Below are 19,965 nucleotides of genomic sequence, written 5' to 3'. Positions count from 1 at the left end.
ACACACAGACATGCATGCATATACACAGACATACACACATATACATGTACACACATTCATACACACACACACTCACACAGACGTACACACATACATGCATTCACACAGATGTACACACACATATACACATTCATACACATATACATTCACACAGACATACATGTATACATAGACACACAGACATACACACACACTACTAGCCATAGGTAGCAAGTGCATATTTGAAAAAAACTCACTGTCTGTCTGTCTGTATCAGATGAAACAACTACAGATGGTAATAATAACTGAATCCATGTGAATAAAAATTCCTTTTGAAAAAGGGAAGTAGGAGCTTCCCTTCAGCTCCATGTAAAATCTTGGCCTGGAAATTCCTTGAGAGTCAGTGAGTAAAAATCTGCAGGGACACGCAGGTTATAAAGAAAATGTACCAGCCAAGGTTTGAACAAGGGTCCCGCTTCTGGTCCCTAGATTGGGAAAACTAGGCCTTCAACTCTTGCCAGGCACTTGCTGCTGCTCCACGTCCCTCCTTAGGCCTCCACACCTCTGCCTCTGAAGGTGACTTGCTGTTTTGTTCAGGAAACTGTCAATCCAGCCCCTTCTTCCCTTTCCTTCCTCCTGTCTGCTGTCTCTGGGTGGGCATGCATGTCCTAGTGGACCACTGAGCCTGAAATTCTGAGTGTTAAGGAGAGGAAATCCAGGAGGTTGGCCGAGGTGTTTCCTAAGGAGAGGAATGCAGGGGGATGGCGAGGTGTTTCCTAAGGAAGGAGAGACGTTCACAAGCTTGGATGATGAGCCTGTGCTTGCACACTCAGGCATGGCTACACTTAAACCTGGAACTTACGGCAGCCTGTGTGATAGTCAGGGATCAGACTGATGTCAAATCTAATTCTAAGGTTCTTGGGTACTTAATATCTATATTTATTTGAATTAAGTAGACATATTTGATAAACCCATGGAATCCTCCAATTTTTTTCTACATTGCAATGAAATGGGAGGGAAAAGATTATCGATATTTGAAAGTCTGAGCTTGGAAATGTTTTATAATTGGAAACTTTTCAGTATCACATGATATCTGACATGTGGGAAATCCTGTACTTGACCTTATCTGATGAGTCACAGCCAGACTGCAGTCACTCCGGAAGCATTGTGCAATGTCACCTCTAGGTGACATCTGTAACTTGCATATGAAAAATGGAATATTTAATTTTGCATTGTCACCCCCACTATACACACACACACACACACACACACACACACACACACACACACCCCGATGCTCTAAAATTTGAACAAATTCCAAAACAATCTAGTCCCAAACGTTTAAACAAAGGATACCAGACTTGTTTTCTTTTTTTTTTGGAACCAACTGGTAACTATGGCATAGATGGGGTTATTTTGTAAAAGGGAAGTTATTTTGTCTGGGAAGATACATCCGTGGATGCAATGCATGTTACGCAAGTATTAGGCTCCACATTCTGATCCCCAGCACCCATGTAAGGAGGCAGATGAGTTGTCATGTGGCAGCTCTGGGGATGGCAGGAGTGGACATAGGTGGACCCTGGGCCTTCTAGCCAGCCCGTCTAGCTGAACCAATGAGCTCTGTGTTCAGTGGAGGACTGCGTCTCAAAACATGAGCGAAGACGTGATTGAGGAAGATATCCAGTATCACCCTCTAGCCTCCCTCACAGGCAAGCACACCTGCACATGTGTGCACACACATATAACATACACCCTACACGCTACACACACTATACAACACACACACACACTACACAACACACATATACACACTTAGAACATTTAACAACTTGATTGGGATATAACTTGAGTATTTGAGAATCCACCATTGTCTGTGTACAGTTGAGTGGGCTCTAGCACACTCAGAATAGTACAACCACCCACACAATCCAGCTCCCCAACACACTCATTTGAACAACATGAAGAACCCCTTGCACCTGTTGGTGTCCCACCATCTTTGCTCCTTCAACATCTACTTCCTGTTCTCGTGACTTTGCCTGTTCTCATAAATGCAGTCGTCACTTGTGGCCTTTTTGTTGCTGGCTCCTTTCATCGTAGCATCCTGATGTTGAGCATCAGCTTTGTCACCACATATATGAGCTTAGCCCCCTTTGTTGTTGAGTAAGATTCTCCTATATGGCTAAGCCCTCATCTTGGCCTATCTGTCGCCTGAATAGCTTGTGCAGGATAAAGTTTCCTTTTGTCTCCTGCATATCAGCACAGCCCCCTGTGGGCTTTTCAAAATCGGCAGACCAATACGGAAAAGATGCCTTAGCCGGGCAGATTAGCCGTGGCTAATGACACCCGTCCCTCACCAGGAAAGAACACTGAAGAATGGGCTAGGAACTTAAAGCTGGAGAACTTTGAGCTGCTGTGCCTCGATGACACCCGGAGGCCTGTGACTGAGGCTAAGAACTGCCACCTGGCCGTCGCCCCAAACCATGCTGTGGTATCTCGGACAGACAAGGTGGAACTCCTTCAGGAGGTGTTGCTTAAGCAACAGGTATGGGCTCCCCAGGGCCCCCAGCATGCTTTTCACCGCATAGGCTCCTGTCAGGAGGCAGTTCATCCACTCAAGCCTTTCTTTCTAGCCCCTCTGCTTGAGTGACAGGAATAGCATTTGCTTCCTGCACTGAGTCTTTCTTAGGGACCATCTAAGACCTCTGCCTAGACTCTCGGCTCCTGGATGTGAACTTGTGTCATGGCCCAGAGGCAGTTCTGACCTTTTCCCCCTCCGCTGCTGCCTCTCAGGGTTCAGATTAGAGAGTGGGCAAATGCTTGCTCAGTGCGCAGGACAAAGGCTGGAAAGCAGCAAACCCAGAGATGCCCCATGTGTAGGAGACGCGAGGTCCTTCTGCTTACAGAGAAGCCCTAGGGAGATTGGGGACTTATTAAACACGCAGTGTTGTCTCTTCGACAACAGTGTGTATCTCTATACACAACCTGTTTTCCGCTAAGATCGCTAGGAACCAATGTGGTTAACAGCCTGGTGACTCCTCTCCTGTGCTGTCTGTATGGCCAGGCCACTCCAGCTCCCTCAGTCTCTACAACTACCCTCCCTCAGACCCTTATCAGGAGCATTTGTTTCCCCTGAGCCTGCTTTTTCAGTTCATCTACAAATCCTACCTTTATGGAAGATGTTGCTTGCACTTACAAGAGTTTTGATGTAATTGTGTTTCAGTCTTTGTTGCACACACGGGACCGTGTTAGTTATCACCAGGACCCTCCCCTCCCCAAATTTTACTGTGCTTAAATCTGCCTGAAATAAACTACTCGGTGTCAGATTTTTGAATGTTGATATGACACTGGCTGTTGAGTTGTGTTGAGCAGGACTTCCTTCTTACCTCGTGTGGATTATGGTCATGGTGTTTGTAGGACCCCTCCCCCACCCCACCCCCCACATCCATGGATTTAGGGCACACTGTGTCCTGGCGTTCCCTGTTCTAGTCTCTATTTTGCTATCACCACATGCTGGCTCTGGCTTCGCTTTTGAGGCCAACAGTCCTGGGCACGGAGAAGGGAACACAGCTGAGAGAGACTGACTGTCTTCCAACGGCCCGGTTCATAGAAACATGGCAGTCTTCCCACTCAAATTGTCCCTCTGGACAGCTGGAATGCTAGAATGTTCTAGAGGGTCTGCTTTCAGAGAAGATCTCAAAAATCTTCATCTGACCTCTAATCACCAGCAAGAAGTTCTATAGGAAGAGATAACAGATTTAGTAGGAGGGATCTGGGAGGCCAGGCCAGAAGTGGCAGAGCCTGCGCCCCGGCTGGAGTGGCCATCTCCCAGGAGCATGGGCAGGGAAGAGTCATCCCAGGAAGGGAAGGAAACGCTGCTGCTTTTTGTTTGCAATTCTGAGGAAGGAGCCGCGCTGTTGCCATCCGCGTGCTCCCTTCTTCTTTGACCACTCACAGACTGTCGACTCTTTTGGTGCAGGCTGAGTTTGGAAGAACTGGGCAGAGGTGTCCAGAAGACTTCTGCATGTTCCAGTCTGAAACCAAAAACCTTCTGTTCAATGACAACACGGAGTGTCTGGCCCACCTCAACAGCAAGACAACCTTCGAGAAGTTTCTGGGAAAGGAGTATGTCACAGCCACAGAGCGTCTGAAGCAGTGTTCAAGCTCCCGTGAGTAGGGTCTAGATGCAATTAATGAGAATGGACATGGGAGAAGGTCAAGGTTTAGAGGTCAAAGTTCACAAAGAAATGCAAATTCCTTAAAATTTTACAATGTAGAGCCAAAGAGATGGCCTAGGGGGTAAGAGAACTGACTGCTTTTCCAAATGACACAGGTTCAGTCCCAAACTCCTGCCCTCCTGGCAGCTTAAAACTCTCTGTAATTTTAGTTCCAGGGGACCCAACACTCTCTTCTGGCCTCTGTGGGCACAAGGCATGCATGTGGTGGTCAGACGTACACACAGGCAGAGCATGCATACACATGACAAAATAAATTCAAATGTAGGAAAACATACTGATAATTAAATTCTGGAAAGCCGTTTAGAAGAGTAGCTGAAGATGTCTCTCAGTAGAGTGTTTGCCTTGCATGCATAAAGCCCTGGCTTCAGTCTCTGCATGGCAGAAATTGGGTGTAGTGGTGCACACCTGTAATCCCAGTACTTGAGAGGTAGAGGCAGGAGGACCAGATGTGCAAAGTCATCCTTGGCTGCATGTGGAGATCGCAACCAGCACGGAGTACATGAAACCTCATCTCAAAAAAAATTCAAATACATTATATTATACATACACACACATACACACATATATATGTATCTATATACACACAGATTGCTGAAAGGCTTTCAGTGATCTTCAAGCTTCAGCATGCATTGGCTCCCTGTGTGCAGTGGCCTCTTGAACTCCTGCATCTGGTCCCCTCTCTGAGAGACAGAGGCTTGGCAGATGCTGTGGTCCAGGAGTAGGAACAAGCCCAGAATCTCTTTGTCAGTTGTTCTCAACTTAGGATGATTTTGTCTGTAACGATTAAAAAAAAAAATATGCCAGGCAACAGATATGACATGGAGAAGTTTATTATAGTGGGGGGTGGGGTGGGGAGGAAGGGGGGACCACCCAAGAGAATGAGTGAGAAAGACAGAGACCAAGACAGAGAGACAGAGAGAGACAAACAGAGACAGAGACAGAAGAAGAGAGAAGAAAGAGGTAAGAGAGCGAGAGAGGAGAAAGGTAAGAGAGTGAGAGATGAGGTGGGTTTGTCCTTTTATACACTGGGTAGCTAGCTGGCCTACCTAGTGTCAGGAAGGTAATGACGTCATAGGCTGCTAGGCAGACCAGGCAATATGCTAACATCGTCCCCAAAGGAGATTATTTAGCCATGCCTAGAAACATTCTGCCAGGCACCAGAGGTTGGGGTTGTTAGTCAGCAATGCACAGGATACCCCACACTACACATAAGAAGGGTTATCAGGCCCCACCACCCGCTGCTGATCGGTCCGGGGTGAGGAGCCGTATTCTGTACTGAGCGGCTTCTCAGGCTGCAGGTGTTGCAGATGTGGTCCACACTCGCTGACTTAGGGCTATTGATGGATCATGTGAACCGATAGAACTGATGCAGAAGCCATGTGCTTGAGGACAGAGCTGTCTGCCCATGCTGTCCCCAGCTCATGGCACAGAGACTCGCACGGGCAGGAGCCCAGTGATAATGTTTGCAGAGGAAGAGTAGGCACGTTTGTCAGCCTGTGTGGCACATGGTTCCGGAGTCAGAGGACTAGTATCTCATGAACCCGAACAGTGTGAACTGACTCACTTAGCAGTGGAGTCAAGCTCCCCTCAGGTCAGGGCGGGAGGATGTCCGTGTGTTCCCAGGAAGCCAGAGTTGCTAGAAGAGGCAACAGGAAACACATGGATGGACAAGACAAGCCCTGACTCCCAGTGGTGGGGCAAGGACTTGGAAACTGTTTTTGAAACCTCCTTGATTTATATAGATTTGAAAAAAAAAAAGTCTGTTTCTGAACGACCTGCTTTCTGTATCCCACAGCCATCCTGGAAGCCTGTGCTTTCCTTACTCAGTGAAAACACCAAGCGAACAGCCAAGCCTTCCCAGCAAGCCTCATCCAGGACCCACGATGTCCTGGGCCTTATAACTCCCCGCTGTCACTTTAGGTAGAAATAAAATGAGAAATAGTGCTGATGTTCTTGTCATGTGAAGTGCTGCTCATTGCGCCTTGACTTTTACACTGAAATTGTGTGTCTGACCAAATGCCTGCACATTTGGACTTCCTGTTGGCATTTTCAGGTCCAGCCCTTCCTTTGTCCTGAAGTTCTGGGCATAGGGCCCATTGATCTGGAATCTGGGGACAAGCCAAGTGACTATTTCTTTCCCAAGGGGATCTGGTTTATTCACATAGAGGTCATGGTACATATGCATATGTGTGTCCCAGATCGTGTGTGCTGTGTGTGTGCATGTATACCTCAGCATATATTTGAATATAGGACTGTGTGTACTTCTCACACTAATGCTCATGAACGTGTGTGCGCATGCATGTGAAAAGCCAGAGGACAATCTTGAGTATCACTGCTCAGGCACTGTCCATCCTTTTTTTTTTTTTGGAAAGAGGGTACCCTAATTTGCTTTCTATTGCTGTGATAAACACCATGATCAAAAACAACTTGAGGAGGAGAGGGTTTATTTCACCTTGCTGCTTACAGTCCATTGTGAAAGGAAACCAGGGCAGGAACCTAGAGGCAGAACTGAAGCAGACACCGTGGAGGAATGCTGCTTACTAGCTTGCTCGCCACAGCTTACTCAGCTGCCTTCCATCCTGTCTTCCTTCCTTCCTTCCTTCTTTCTTTCTCTCTCTCTCTCTTTCTTTCTTTCTTTCTTCCTTTCTTCTCTTTTTGGTTTTTCAAAACAAGGTTTCTCTGTGTAACCCTGGCTGTCCTGTAGACCAGGCTGGTCTCAAATTCCTGCATCCCAAGTGCTAGGATTACAAGGCATGCGCCACCACAACCTGGCTCAGCTTGTTTTCATATAGCACCCAGGATGACCTACACAGGGGAGTCACTGCCCACAGTGGGCTGGGACCTCCCACATCAATCATTAATCAAGAAAGTACCCCCACAGACTTGCCTAACAGGCAATCTTATAGAGGCATTTTCTCAATTAAGGCTCCTTCATCCTAAATGACTTCAGCTTGTGTCAAGTTCACAAAAGAACTAGGCAACACACAGGGTCTCTACACTGGCCTGAATAAGCTAGGTAGGCTGGTGGTATGCTCAAGTCTTGCCTGTCTCTGCCTCCCCAGCAGTAGATTACAGGTATGCGTCACCATGCTTGGCTTTTAAAATGCAGGTTCTGGGACCGAAGTCAAGCCCTTATGCTTGCAAGGCAAACACTTTACTGACTAAGCTATTTTCCCAGCCACCTAGTCGCCTACCCATTTATTTATTCCAATGAGCTCTTCAAAGCACAGACAATGCTCCTACAATTCCGCTCCATCATGCACTTGTGCACCGTTCATTATTAACAAAAAATGGACAACTCTATCGCACATTTTTTTTTAATTTGCTATGTTGAATTAAGACCAGATATGTTGTCCCCCTTCAATAGCCTGAGAAATCTATTCCCTGAGAAACATCTGATGATAGAGTTTAATGCTTGCAAATGTAAAACATAACAATTGAACAACAAGAACCTTCTTGAATAAATGAGACACGAAAGTGAAATAAAAGATCCATCAGTGAAGCTGGGCAGTGGTGGCGCACGCCTTTAATCCCAGCACTCGGGAGGCAGAGGCAGGTGGATCTCTGTGAGTTCCAGGCCAGCCTGGTCTACAGAGTGAGTTCCAGGCCAGCCAGGGCTACGTAGTGAGAACCTGTCTCAAAACAAAACAAACAAACAAACAAACAAACAACAACTAAGCAACAACAAGAGCCTTCATCGAAATCCCTTTCCCTGGTTGAAATGAAATCTAGCATCATGGAGCCAACCACCCCCTAGGTCTGAACAACCAAGGCTGCCTCCCTCTTTGCATCTGTGTCCACCAGGGGCCAGTGATGTCTCTGCATTTGTCCCCCTGGTCTGAACCCAGGATGAAATAGAAACCTTCATTTGGGGTCTGGACATGAAGGAGAAATGGAGGAGCCAGGCAATGTCTCTAAGTTTCTATATGATCCCCATTATTTCAATGCCAAATAAAGCCACTTGGCACAGTGTTAGTGAGACGGTCCAGCAGGACACCGCATCCCCCTTCATTTCTTCATCAGAAGCAGAACCTTTAGCTATTTCAGTTTCAAGGTTCTTCTTCTCTGGCCTGTTGTGGCTTGACTGTGAAGTGTCCTCCATAGGTTCATGTGTTTAAAGACATGGCTTCCCCAGCCTCGGAGCTCTTTTGGAAGGTTGTAGTTTTTCGGAAGTAGAGTCTTCGCTGGAGGAAGTGGGATGCTGTGGCTTTATAGCCTGGTCCCACATAGCTCAGGCCAACAGGCCAACATCCTGCTTGATTTCTGCTTTCTGATCTTACAAGAGTTGGGGTGGAGTCCTGGCTGCTCACCGCTGCTACCGTGGAACAGCCTGCGCCATTTCTACTCCTCCAGGATGGACTCCAACTACAACCCAGAATAAGCCCTTCTTCCCGAAGTTGCATCCCCCCCCCCCCCAGGTATTTAGTCGTAGCCACAGGGAAAGTAACCAAGGGGCTGGTGAGATGGCTCAGCTGCTAAGAGTGTCTTCTGTTTTTCTAGGGCTTCCAAATTTGGTTCCCAGCATCTGTAACTTCAGTTCCAGGGGATCTGACACCTGTCTGGCTTCCATGGACACCTACACACATGTCCACAGACAGACACACACACATAAAGAAAAAGGAAGTTTAAATGTTGTATATTATTTTTAAGTTTTTTTTTATGTGTATGAATGTTTTTCATGCATTTATGTCTCTGTGAAGCACATGCATGCCTAATGTCCTTGGAGGCTAGAAGAGAGTGTCTGATCCTCTGGAACTGGAGTTACAGATGTTATGAACCACCATGTGGATTCTGAAAATTGAACCTGGGTCCTCTGTAAGAGCTACAAATGCTCTTAACCACTAAGCTATCTCTCCAATTCCAACTGAGCTGGAGTGATGGCTCAGTACCTATGCTGGACAATTCATAGCCACAGGAAGTGCCAGCTCCAGAAGGATTCAACGCCCTGGCCTCAGCACTCACCTGCATAGAAGACATTATCGAATCGACAGCTTCAGGTGAGGGCATGAGCACCACCCTACTCCTTAACAATGAAAGTGATAGTACTTTCAGTGCCACGCCCCCAAATAGATTCTTACTAGTGTCTCAACAGAAGGGACCAGGGTTAATACCAGAAGCCGTGTCTGAATAATTGGGTGGAGCCAGTATGTCTGTCAGGGAAACCTTTCTGGAGACTTCCTCACAGTCAGGCCCAGAGGTGTGTCTATGCCGTGTTTCTAAGTCCAGACACACTGATGATGAAGACTAAGTGCCACAGAGCGGGTTCTGCTCCGCATGATGCTGTCATTTCCTCACATCTGTATCCTCAGGGAAGGCTCTGAGCTTTGGATTCCACACAGCCTATATGTAGCACAGCCTATATGTAGAATCAGCTTCTATTTCCCCCCATGACAGGGCCTCAAGGCTTTTTCCAAAATGGTGTCATGGTGCAATGAACCCAAGTCCTGCCTTTCCTGATGGAGCTTCCCAAGGCTCTGTGCAGTCCCTGGGAAGGGCTCACGTCCTCTGTCTCTTGGCGGAAGAATTGCCACCAGTCAGAAATGTAACTTGACGTTTATGTCAGATCTTTGCCTTCAGAAACCCAGAACAAAACATCTTCTTGGTCTATGATTTTACCTCAGGCCCCTTGTCTTAAAATTTCAAGAGCTTAATTAGGTTATCTGCACAGCAGAAAAACAATCAAACAAGCAAAGAACTCAAAAAATCCCTTAGCCTCCACTTCCTCTTTGTTGAGCCCAGAGCGTTATTTCCTGGTGGCATGCGCACATTGGAAAATACTCAATGGTCCAGATACAGCGTCTCTCTACCATCCATGGACCGGGGTGGGGGATAGGGGGTTGGGAGTTGGGGAAGGGGGGCGGGGGGCGGGGGGGAAGGACAAGGCAGAGTCCAGCCCAGAGCCACAGTGTGAGAACACATCCACTGTCCTCCACGGAGTGAGCTGGAAGAATCCAGGACAGCCTGCCCCAGCCCGCCCTTCCTTACCCTTCTACCTCCAGTTCACGGAACTTTCTGAAGAAAGCCAAAAATGGCCAGGCAGGCTTCTGCTCTGTTGTGAAGCAGACCTTGTGAGAGAAAACCATCATCCTGAGATGGAAGGAACCTCCTAAGAGTGGCAAGTCTTCAAGCCAACTGAGCCGCTGCTGGCAGGGCTGGCTGCACAGGAAGAGCCAGGCCTCTGAATGCCCTGTCACCCATGGTAGAGCGAGGGGCCAAGTGTTTCCAGGTTCTTGGCCTCTTAGCCAAAGAGCTGAAATAAACATTTATATAAATTTGCGAACGTTGCAAGGAAACTTCATTTAAGGCAAAGCAACAGAAAAGACCAGAATACACTTGCAAGGACCAACAAGCCTCATGAGTGAAGACACTCAAGGGTCCCAATTATTATTGGGATTTCCTCTTACTGGATTCTAGAGAAGGAAGAAGTTGGTGACCAGCGGAGTACTGTGGGTGGCTCTCTGTCTTGACTGATAGGTTAAGTTGTATAATCATATTTCTACTGTGTGTGTTTCTTCCTCAAATGCAAGTGACTCTAATCACGCGCATGGCTAATTATACACAGGAATAAGATGATAAATAGATGGGCTGCTTAGCTTCGGTCAACTAACACGAACCTAGACACACCCGGGAAGAAGCTATCTCTGTTGAGGAGTTGTCTCCATCAGCCTGGCCTGTGAGAGTGTGCAAGGGGTATGCTCTCAGTTGCTAATTGATCCAGGAGGGTCCAGCCCACTGTGGACCATACCATGCCTGGGCAGGTGAGCCAGAGCTGTACAAGCAAGGTTCCGAGCAAGCAGGGAGCAGCGAGGCAGCAAGTAGTTCCAGATTCCTGCGTTGGCTTCTCTTCATGATGGCCTCTAACCAGTAAGCCACCCTTTCCTTCCCGTCTTGCTTTGGGTCAGGATGTTTTACCACAGCAACAGAAAAGCAAAGCAAAAATAACAAAGGAGATCCTCCGTGAAAGTTCACTTGAGGACACAGTTTTGCTTTACTGCACATGTGCTCAAAACCAGTTTCAGGCTTGGTGAAACTGCCCTTCAACTAGGGTGCATGAGGAATACTTTTGAATAGAAATGGTCAGAGTTTGATAGAGAAGATGAACATCATCCTGTTTTTCAGAGCGGGGTGTAGGTCTAGTCAGATGAAGATGCGGCCTGAGGTTGTTAGGTGCGCTGTTCAGAGAAAGGCATGTGCGTGTAGCATGTGCAGGTAAAGGAGCCAAGACCGTTATTAGAAACTAGGCATGTGTAACCCAAACCAGGCGGAGTCCTGGGTTACAGCACTATTCCCTAAGCTTCTCTACCTCACCCCACACAAGGCAGGAACAGTGTCACCATGCTGGGGAAAATTATGGGATGTCTCACAGGGCCATTTCAGAGAGGTGAGAGAGCTCTGTCTTCAGAGGTATCCTTGCTACCTGGAATTGTTGTTAACTTCAGAATGAGGGAGTCCCGAGAACTCCCTAGCAAGCCGTATTCAGGCTTGCAGCAGAGAGGAGCTAGGACAACAGTGATGGGCAGAGCTGCGTCCTAACATGGACTGCCCCACTACACGGTCTTGCTTTATACTCAAACCAAAATTTTGTATTAAGGTCCGTAGAGACAAAGGAGGACACTGGGTCCCTTGGCTCTCCCAATGTGGCCAGATCAGACAAGTCAAACCCCACCCCCCCACCCTTGCTTTTTACCTTACCAATATTTGCTTGTTTAGTTGACTTGTTGGGGACAGATGACCAAGCCTGGTTTGTTTGGAGTCTGTCAGGACTCAGGTTCTGATCCTAATAAACCTGGTAACATGGTGACACCCCCACCCAAGTCTACATTTGGGGTCTGACATAAGGTTCTGGTTTAAATAGAGGGCAAGAGCTCTGCAGACTCAAGTAGTCCTGGTCAAGGTGTGGTCCCACACAGGGTCATTGTCTCCAGTCCAGTCTCTGCTATGAGATGGTCTAACAAGTGGTCAGGACCGTGTGAAACCTCTTCCCAGAGGACAGGTTCCCCATCCAGCTCTTCCTTCTCCATCATGAGAGTCCTGGGCAGATTCCAATGCCCTCCTTTGTTTTAGTAGTCTGATATCTGCTGGGGAAATTTATGGGATGTCTCACAGGGCCATTTCAGAGAGGTGAGAGAGCTCTGTCTTCAGAGGTGTCCTTGCTACCTGGAATTGTTGTTAACTTCAAAATGAGGGAGTCCCGAGAACTCCCTAGCAAGCCGTATTCAGGCTTGCAGCAGAGAGGAGCTAGGGGATGGAGGCACACAGGCTTCATTCTTCCCAGGATGGCCACACCCTTTCCTGGGAATGTGCAGCCTTTCCCTAGGCAGTGTGGTCTGGAGAGCTGGAAGGCTGGATTTCAGTGCCCAAACACAGGGAGATGTTTTTTGTAGGGCTGCCATGGTACGATGCCCTTGTCCTTACCTACTGCAGTATTCTACAGTGATGAGCCTTCCTCACAGAGCGAGCCATCCAGCAGTTTCTTTCACAGGCAAATAACTCGCAAGCAAAACAGAAGCACTATCAATTTTTTTTTTTTAAATTACACCAGCCATTTTCTGTTTGCTTTTTTACTGTTAGTTTTTATTATTATTATTATTACGGTATTTGTGGGAGAATAGAAAAGCTAATGTTATCTTAATTTAAAAAAATGTGTATGTGTGTGTGCACACACATGTGCATGTGTGCCAAAGTACACATATAGAGGTCTGATCAGGGACCATTATTTGCTTGTTTAATTGACTTGTTGGGGACAGATGACCAAGCCTGGTTTGTTAAGGGTCTGTCAGGGCTCAGGCTCTGATCCTAGCTTGTGAGAGTTAGCTCTCTCCTTCCGCCCTGTGGATCCCGGAGACCCAGCTTGGGTCATGAGGCTTGATGGTGAGCACCTTTACTGTCTGAGTCATCTCACTGGTCCTCAAATTTGAGCACAGGTCAGAGGTTGGAGGAGGAGTTAGTCTACTTGTTCTAACCCAGAAGAAAGGCCTTCTTAGATTCAGGTTTGGAGTATGCCACACCCACTTTCGATTCTCAGCAACTGTCCCGCCATACATCTCCCGTTAGAGTGTCTAGATCTTTCCACTTTCTGACTTTTCATTCTGGAAATTCTGACAAGGCTGTGCTTTGACTTCATCCCTATCAGTGGGTAGCAGAGAGCGCTGCTACTTCCTCCCAGACTCCTGCTTAACATAGAAGTGGTTGGAGAGTCCAGACCCACTTCCTTAAATCTGTGAAGAGATGATAATCTTGCATCGTCCAAACCTCCTTGCATATCTACTGGGACGCTCTCCTCCCTGAACCCCTTGCAGCTGTGCTCCCTGTGAGGCGCCTTCCCTATTCTCCTCCCAGTCAGGGGTACTTGGGAACGCTATTTGACCATGTGACGGAAGCCTGAGCAGCAGAGGATGCTAAGCTGAGCCCCAGACAGCTGGCACTAACACACTGGAGTGCCTCAGAGGCTTTTAAAAACCAGCCATGTTGGGAGTACAGTTGATGCACTGTAGACCACAGCGTAAGTGAAAACAACACTGCCTTCCAGACAGCAAATGTAGCCACCAGGCTCCTCTGTGTCCTTGTATCTTTAGTAATGTATCCCATACTCTTCCTGTGGAAACAACCTTAATATCCACTGACTTCAGCCGTGAAGGGTTAGTCTGTGTTTTCTAAAAATTTACCTAAATAAAAATTAACACATTGGAAATTTTTTAAAATGTAACTGAGCAGAATTCATCTTTTGCTCAGCCTTTTGGGACTTCATGCAGGAAGCTGTGTCATTGTGTAGTCTGCTACTGTCGACAGTTTATGACTGCATAAATACAGCTTTCATGAAGGTCCATGTATTAGTGCACGTACAGGCACACTTTAATTTTTGTCTTTCTTGTACAGGCAATTAGAAGTCGAACAACTGGTCACTATATATTTAGCTTTAAAAGAAATGTCCATCTTTTTTTTCAAACTGGTTGTTTCATTTTAATATTCCCACTAGCAGTGTACAAGAATTCCAATTTTAGTTACTTGGAGACAAACTTAAAACGCCACCATCAGGTTTGTTTGCTTAGGTTTTTTTTTTCTTCCCTTTTTAAAATCTTCTTTTAGCTGTACGGTGTGTGTACTCAGGTGTCTGTGCAAGCATTTGTGTATGCATGCGTGCGTGTGCATGGGCGCACATGTGGGAGTCAGCGGACAACTTTTCTGTGGGGCGCTGCTGGAGAGGTTGAAGACTGGCATATCCAGATAGCCAACTGAGCTCAGTCTGTCATGACAAACTCCCTTCTCAACGGGGTTCTCTCTTCCCCTGATCTAGGCCCCCCAGATCTTCTAAGGAACATCACACTGCCCCAAGGAAAGGTTACAGGCCTGGGGGATTCCTGGAATACCCACACCCTGCTGAGGAGATTCTCGCCTTAGGCAAATGAGCTTTAACTGTACCTATACATTCTTCCCCCACCCACAGGATCATTAAGTACTGTGTTTTCCTTCTTGTGATAGGACCCCGTTAACTGCGTGCAAATGAGGTATTGTACCACTGCATGTAGATTAAGTATCCTGGCTCCTCTAGCCCAATCGAATCAGACACATTCACTCACAAACCCCTCCCCACTGCCCAAGGTTTATAAATAAAGACTGTCTGGCATGCTTTCTTGTGTGCTCTTGCTATTCCTCCGCCATGACCTCTGAGACTCCATTTACTCTGGGGAAAAACGGCCGCTGGATGCCCAGGCCCTGACTGCCAGTTAAGCGCCTTCTGCCAGTGAAGCACCAGAAGAGCTTGCTGGGCCTGTGTCTCGGCAGACCTGCCTTCTGGCTGGTCTTAGGCTTCTACCCAATCCCTCTGCCGTGCTTAGCCTAGCACAAAAGGTTGTAGCGCTTTGGAATCCTCACGAGCTCCAGATTCTCCACTGCCATCTGATACCAGGAATTTCATTCTAAAAGAACTGAACTATATAGCACCTGGTGGAAACTCATTTTCCACCTCCCCTGGTGAGACCAGAGCCCTGGCCTATACCACAGGCCTTGCCCTAAAGGGCTCTAGCCGTTCCTGAGATAGAAATGCAATGGGACCTTTGACCTCAAGGTTCCTCTGTTCTTATCCGGAATCAAGCAGCACCTGGGCCAGCCTGCTGGTCCCTGAGTTAGCTCTCTCCTCCCGCCTTCATGTGGCTTCCAGGGGTTGAACTCGATTCCTCAGGCACACACAGGAAGTGCCTTCACTCCCTGTGGCACCTTGCTGGCCTTCTTTTCGTTTTTCCTTCTTCCTGCCCTCGGAGGAATCCTTCCAGTAAATGCTCTAGTTATACTCTTTGCCTTCTCGTGCTTGCTCCCAACTTACTTTGAGGCCCATAGGCCCATCATAGCCCTAAAAGAAAGAGCTGTGGCCACAAGCCCTTGGCCAATGTGGAGTGTGGAGTTCAGCTCTGAGCACTAGAGCCAGGAAGAAGGGCCACGCATCGATCTCGGTGCTCACTGTAACCTTGGGCAAGGAGCTGGCCTCCTGCTGACTGGCAGGCAGAAGCTTGGTCTGTGTAACTTTGGCATCTAAAGGAAGTGGGGAATTATTTACAGTCACAGGCTAATGAGGCCTGAGGTATGTGTTACATTTCAAAGGTCACAGCGTTCATTTAACCCAACATTTCTAAGCAAACTTTTACATCTACTCTTGTTAAGTTTCCTAAGACACCATAGCATTCATGATACAGTTAGAGGCAACTGAAATCTTAGAGGACTTACAGGCTGAAAAAAAATCAAGGAAACTTGGGCACAGTGAGCCTAGTGGGTTCCACAGGACCCTTTGCTTTCTTTTGGTTTCTACAGCCTCTCTGGAGCCATTTCTTCTCGTGACCTGCAGGAGTATGTGCCTGGGAAATTGTTTCCATGCTAGCATTTGCTTCTAATTTAGAATTTAACCAAATTAGGGTTTAGAGATTTTTTTTTTGAGACAGGATCTAATGGACCCAGGCTGGCCTTGAACTCACTATGTAGCCAAGGATGGCTTTGAACTTATGATCTTTCTGCATGCACCTCTTGAGTTTCGCTGAAATTAAGATGTGCACTACTAGCCATGCCTGTAATCCTAGCACTCAGGGAGGCAGAGGCAGGTGGATCTCTGTGAGTTCGAGGCCAGCCTGGTCTACAAAGTGAGTCCAGGACAGCTAATGCAAAGAAACCCTGTCTTGAAAAAGTCCTCCCAACCCCCCCCAAAAGTGCACCACTGGTGGTGGCACATGCTACCTTTAATCCTAGCACTTGGGAGGCAGAGACAGGCACAGCTCTGAATTCAAGGCTAGCCTGGACTACAAAGAGAGTTCCAGGATAGCCAGGGCTACGCAAAGAAACTTTGTCTCCAAAACAAAACAAAAACACTGGGCTTTAAAAGTACATATTCATTGCACATATTTTGTTAAACAACAAAAAAATTGAGGCTGGGAGAGGTCTTGCTGTGTTGCCCAAGGTCTCCTTGCATTTGTGGGATTCCTCCTGCCTTAGTCTCCCAGAATGCTGGGATCACAGACACACGCCATCACCCCCGGGTGACAATTATTGAAAGCTTGGCACACTAAGATAACTCCTGGGATCTGAGGAGGCAAGTAATCTCTGGGTTTACAGTTCAGCTCTATCATTTTATAGTTATATAACTCTGGGCAGAGTCCCGAGCTTCAGCTTCCTTCTCAGAGATATGGGACTCACACCATCCACACTGTGGACAAGCACTACGGAGGAGGAGTGGAGTTCACCCTTATAAATAGCTTAGTTCTGCACCAGAGACGAATCCCACGCTTAGTAGTAAATATTCATTAGCCAGTCCCCTTTTTTCTTATATTCTATTTTTATACAAACAAGTAAAAAAGTACATAAAACAATGCGAAGAGACAAGGAGATTAATGTTTACGTATCCTGCCTTTGATGCAAACCACTGTACAGTTCAATGGGCTCGTGATGACCTCGCCTTGGCACAGCTTGCCGAGAGGTCCCACCACTTTGAAATGGGATATTATTGCACCGTGGGAACAGGCTGTAGACATATCTCGTAAAGGCCTTGTCAAGAAACAAGTAGAGGAGAGGGTTGATGCAGCAGTGGATGATGGCGATGAGCTGTGTGGCCTGAATACTCGCCACCAGGCGGAAGCTGCCTTTTTCATCCTGCAGGAACAAGTGTTCCTGGAAAGCCGAGAGGAAAAGCACAATATTGTAAGGTGTCCACATCAAAAGGAACGCAGCCATTATGACAAAAGCAAGCTTGCGGAGATTGCACTGCCTCTCCCTGGCCCTCTGAGCTCTCCTCGTTTGCCAACAGAAGAATAAAAACAACAGCAGAGGAAGAACAGTCACCAACAGGTTCATCTTTAAAGTCAGCAAACGCTTCCAGAATGTCTCTTCGATTGGCAAGAAGTGAGCTTTGCCAAAGGCACAGCTGTGTTTCTGTCTTTCCGTCTGAGGCTTATAAAAGACAGATTCGGGCAAAGAGAGCGCAGCAGCCGTGCCCCATGCCAGGACACTTGTAATGACAGCACCAGGCACTGTCGTGAAGGTGGACGACAGCCTCCCTTGGGAAAACACCACGTATCCTTGCACAAGGAGAAGAACGTTGAAGAGTATCTCGCTGTATAAGCCAGTAGAGTGGAGTCCAACAAGAACGCGACAAGTCTCGCTGCCAGGGCTTTCCCCGTGGGCAGCAGTGTGTGCCCAGAACGGCAGGGGAAGCAGGAAAGCCAAGTTTGAAACCGCCAGGTTTAGAAAGTAGATGTTCCCCACGTTCTTGAGTCCTTTGTATTTTACCAGGATAAACACAGCCAACGCGTTGTCCAGGAGACCCACCGCAAACACTGCACAGCAGAACTGGAGCACCTGCTGGGCAGAGAGGAACTCCGGCGTGAGGACCTGGTCCAGCTCATGGTTGTCCAGGTCATCCTGGATGAGGACATCATAGTCATCCTCCGGGGCCACTGTGTAATTATCCATCTCGGACTGCCCTGTGAGGGAAACCAGAAGTTATGTTTCCCCTCCATCCTACAACAAAAGACTGAAAGTAAGTATATCCCCGCTCCCTCAGAGTGGCGGGTAATGTGACATACATGCTGCTGGACACAAATGAGCCAGAGACCGCTGTGGTCATTTAAAGTTCTTTTGGCTGAAATGAGGCTCTAAGTGGGAGACAGGGTCTAGGAAAACGAAGAGTTAGAAACAACCAGAGCTGGCTTAACCTGGAGAAGCTGGTGCCCTTCCTCCTTCCCAGATATTAAAAAAAAAAAGTGTCCTTACCTTGCTCACCCGCCTGAAACAACGTCCTTGGGGCAGGCTGCTTGGTCTTTTCCTCTCAAGGGATATAAACAGATGTTTGCAAAAGTGAAACTGCACTGGGCAAGCACGTGGACAAACTGGTGAGAAAGATAACTTAAGCACTTGACTGAGTTCCCAAGGGTGGGGAAGGGTGCAGCCCCACTATCTACCATCCAGGGCACTGTGGGAACACAGGGGTCAGGGAAACACCACTTCCTTCTGAACAGACTGGCCTTGACCCCAAGGAGCCGGAGACAGCACTGTTTACCCCTCCGCGGCTCGCCTTTTCCAGGCGCAGCTGTCACGGGCCAGCTGGAACCAAGTTCTGAAAGTCTTTCTCAGGAGCCTCTGTCAGCCTCAGAGAAACTGAGAAGCTGTTTTCGTCTCTCCCTCTCCCAGAGTCCCATGTTTGATTTCTCGGTACCTCTTAGCCAGCTGTCCCTCCAGGCAGCCTGGGATAACGACGCTAAACCAAGCCTGCTTCCAGTGATAATAAGAGTGTGAGGTCAGAGGCTGAAGCGGACGCCCCGCCCCGCCCCGTCTCGCCCCGCCCCGCCCCCCACCTCGGCTTCTGACATAAGTTCTTTCGAGTAGATATCAGCTTCCAGAGAACAAACGTGTTCATGCTTACCGAAATCCAGACTGATGGTGCTGACCCTTAACAGCAGTGCCAGCAGCACTAGTGACAAGCCACTCTACTGAGGAAGTATCCCAGGGAGGAACTAATGACCTGCAGGGAGAAACATAGTGAGCGGAGGGTGGGTGGTGGTTTTCCTCCTCCTCCTCTTCCTCCTCTTTCTTCTCCTCCTCCTCCTCTTCCTTTTCCTCCTTTTCCTCCTCTCCCCTCCTCTTCCCTCCTTCACCCCTCCTCCTCCCCCCCTCCTCCTTCATTTCCATCTTTAAGAAGCGTTTTTTTTTCTGGGTACAGTGCTATAAGGTAATTTGGGGAACATGAAAGCTAGGGTGACAGCAGTAGGAAAGGAGATTGGGGACACAACGGTCCAGAAAAGGAGTGTTGCTAAATGTAAGTCAGATGTGATGTGGACATTCCTACTTAGGAAAGCAAAGAGTGTCACAAGCAGCTGGAAGGAAGCAGTTAGTGTCGGGACCCTTGGCATAGCTGACCCTGCTCAGGGAAAGCCCCAGGGGAAAATCCTGTGGAAAGACATGTGGGACTTGACCAGGTGGGAGACATTTCGAGGAAGTAAAGCTTAGCTTCCCGAGGAGGATGAGGGTGCAGAAAGGAAAGCCACAGTTGCCTGGCTTTGCAGTGGCGGGGAGGGGGCACTTTGAAGAGGGGTATCCTCAGAAGAAGAACTTCAAGGAACTAGGGGGAAGTGTGTATGAACTGCCCACAGGCCAACGGCTCCGTGCAGCTGTGACTGACCTAGTCTGGGGACCAGTTGATGCTTCTGATTAAGGCACATCCTTTGCATTATCAGCAGTGTGTCTGATGCACGTGACACAGAAAGTGGTACCTAGAAAA

General features: G+C 47.9%; 2 protein-coding genes across 4 annotated transcripts in view; one reads left to right on the top strand and one right to left on the bottom strand.

Annotated features, from left to right (window-relative positions):
* LTF (lactotransferrin) overlaps positions 1 to 6,115 on the top strand; it is a 42,016-nt gene extending 35,901 nt beyond the window's left edge. For both annotated transcript variants that reach the window (XM_084754238.1, XM_084754237.1), the window contains exons 15-17: positions 2,337 to 2,521; positions 3,956 to 4,145; positions 6,010 to 6,115. In XM_084754238.1, the coding sequence (XP_084610364.1) occupies positions 2,337 to 2,521; positions 3,956 to 4,145; positions 6,010 to 6,044 (410 nt within the window). In that variant the 3' untranslated portion in view covers positions 6,045 to 6,115. The remainder of the gene's footprint in view (positions 1 to 2,336; positions 2,522 to 3,955; positions 4,146 to 6,009) is intronic.
* Positions 6,116 to 16,570: 10,455 nt separating this feature from the next.
* On the bottom strand, positions 16,571 to 18,985 carry CCRL2 (C-C motif chemokine receptor like 2). Of its 2 annotated transcripts, XM_084752072.1 has the most exons (3): positions 18,462 to 18,985; positions 18,275 to 18,361; positions 16,571 to 18,172 (listed from the first exon to the last, which is right to left on the bottom strand). In XM_084752072.1, the coding sequence occupies exon 3, from the start codon at positions 18,159 to 18,161 to the stop codon at positions 17,088 to 17,090; it is 1,074 nt and encodes a 357-aa protein (XP_084608198.1). In that variant the 5' UTR covers positions 18,162 to 18,172; positions 18,275 to 18,361; positions 18,462 to 18,985; the 3' UTR covers positions 16,571 to 17,087. The 2 variants fall into 2 exon arrangements, with proteins under 2 accessions (XP_084608198.1, XP_084608197.1); XM_084752071.1 differs by lacking the exon at positions 18,275 to 18,361.
* Positions 18,986 to 19,965: the final 980 nt, after the last annotated feature.

Source organism: Acomys minous (assembly GCF_964271855.1).
Source record: "Acomys minous genome assembly, chromosome: 13".
Classification (NCBI taxonomy): Eukaryota; Metazoa; Chordata; class Mammalia; order Rodentia; family Muridae; genus Acomys; species Acomys minous.
Note: the sequence above shows the minus strand (reverse complement) of the source record. Positions and strands in the feature narration are given on the sequence as shown.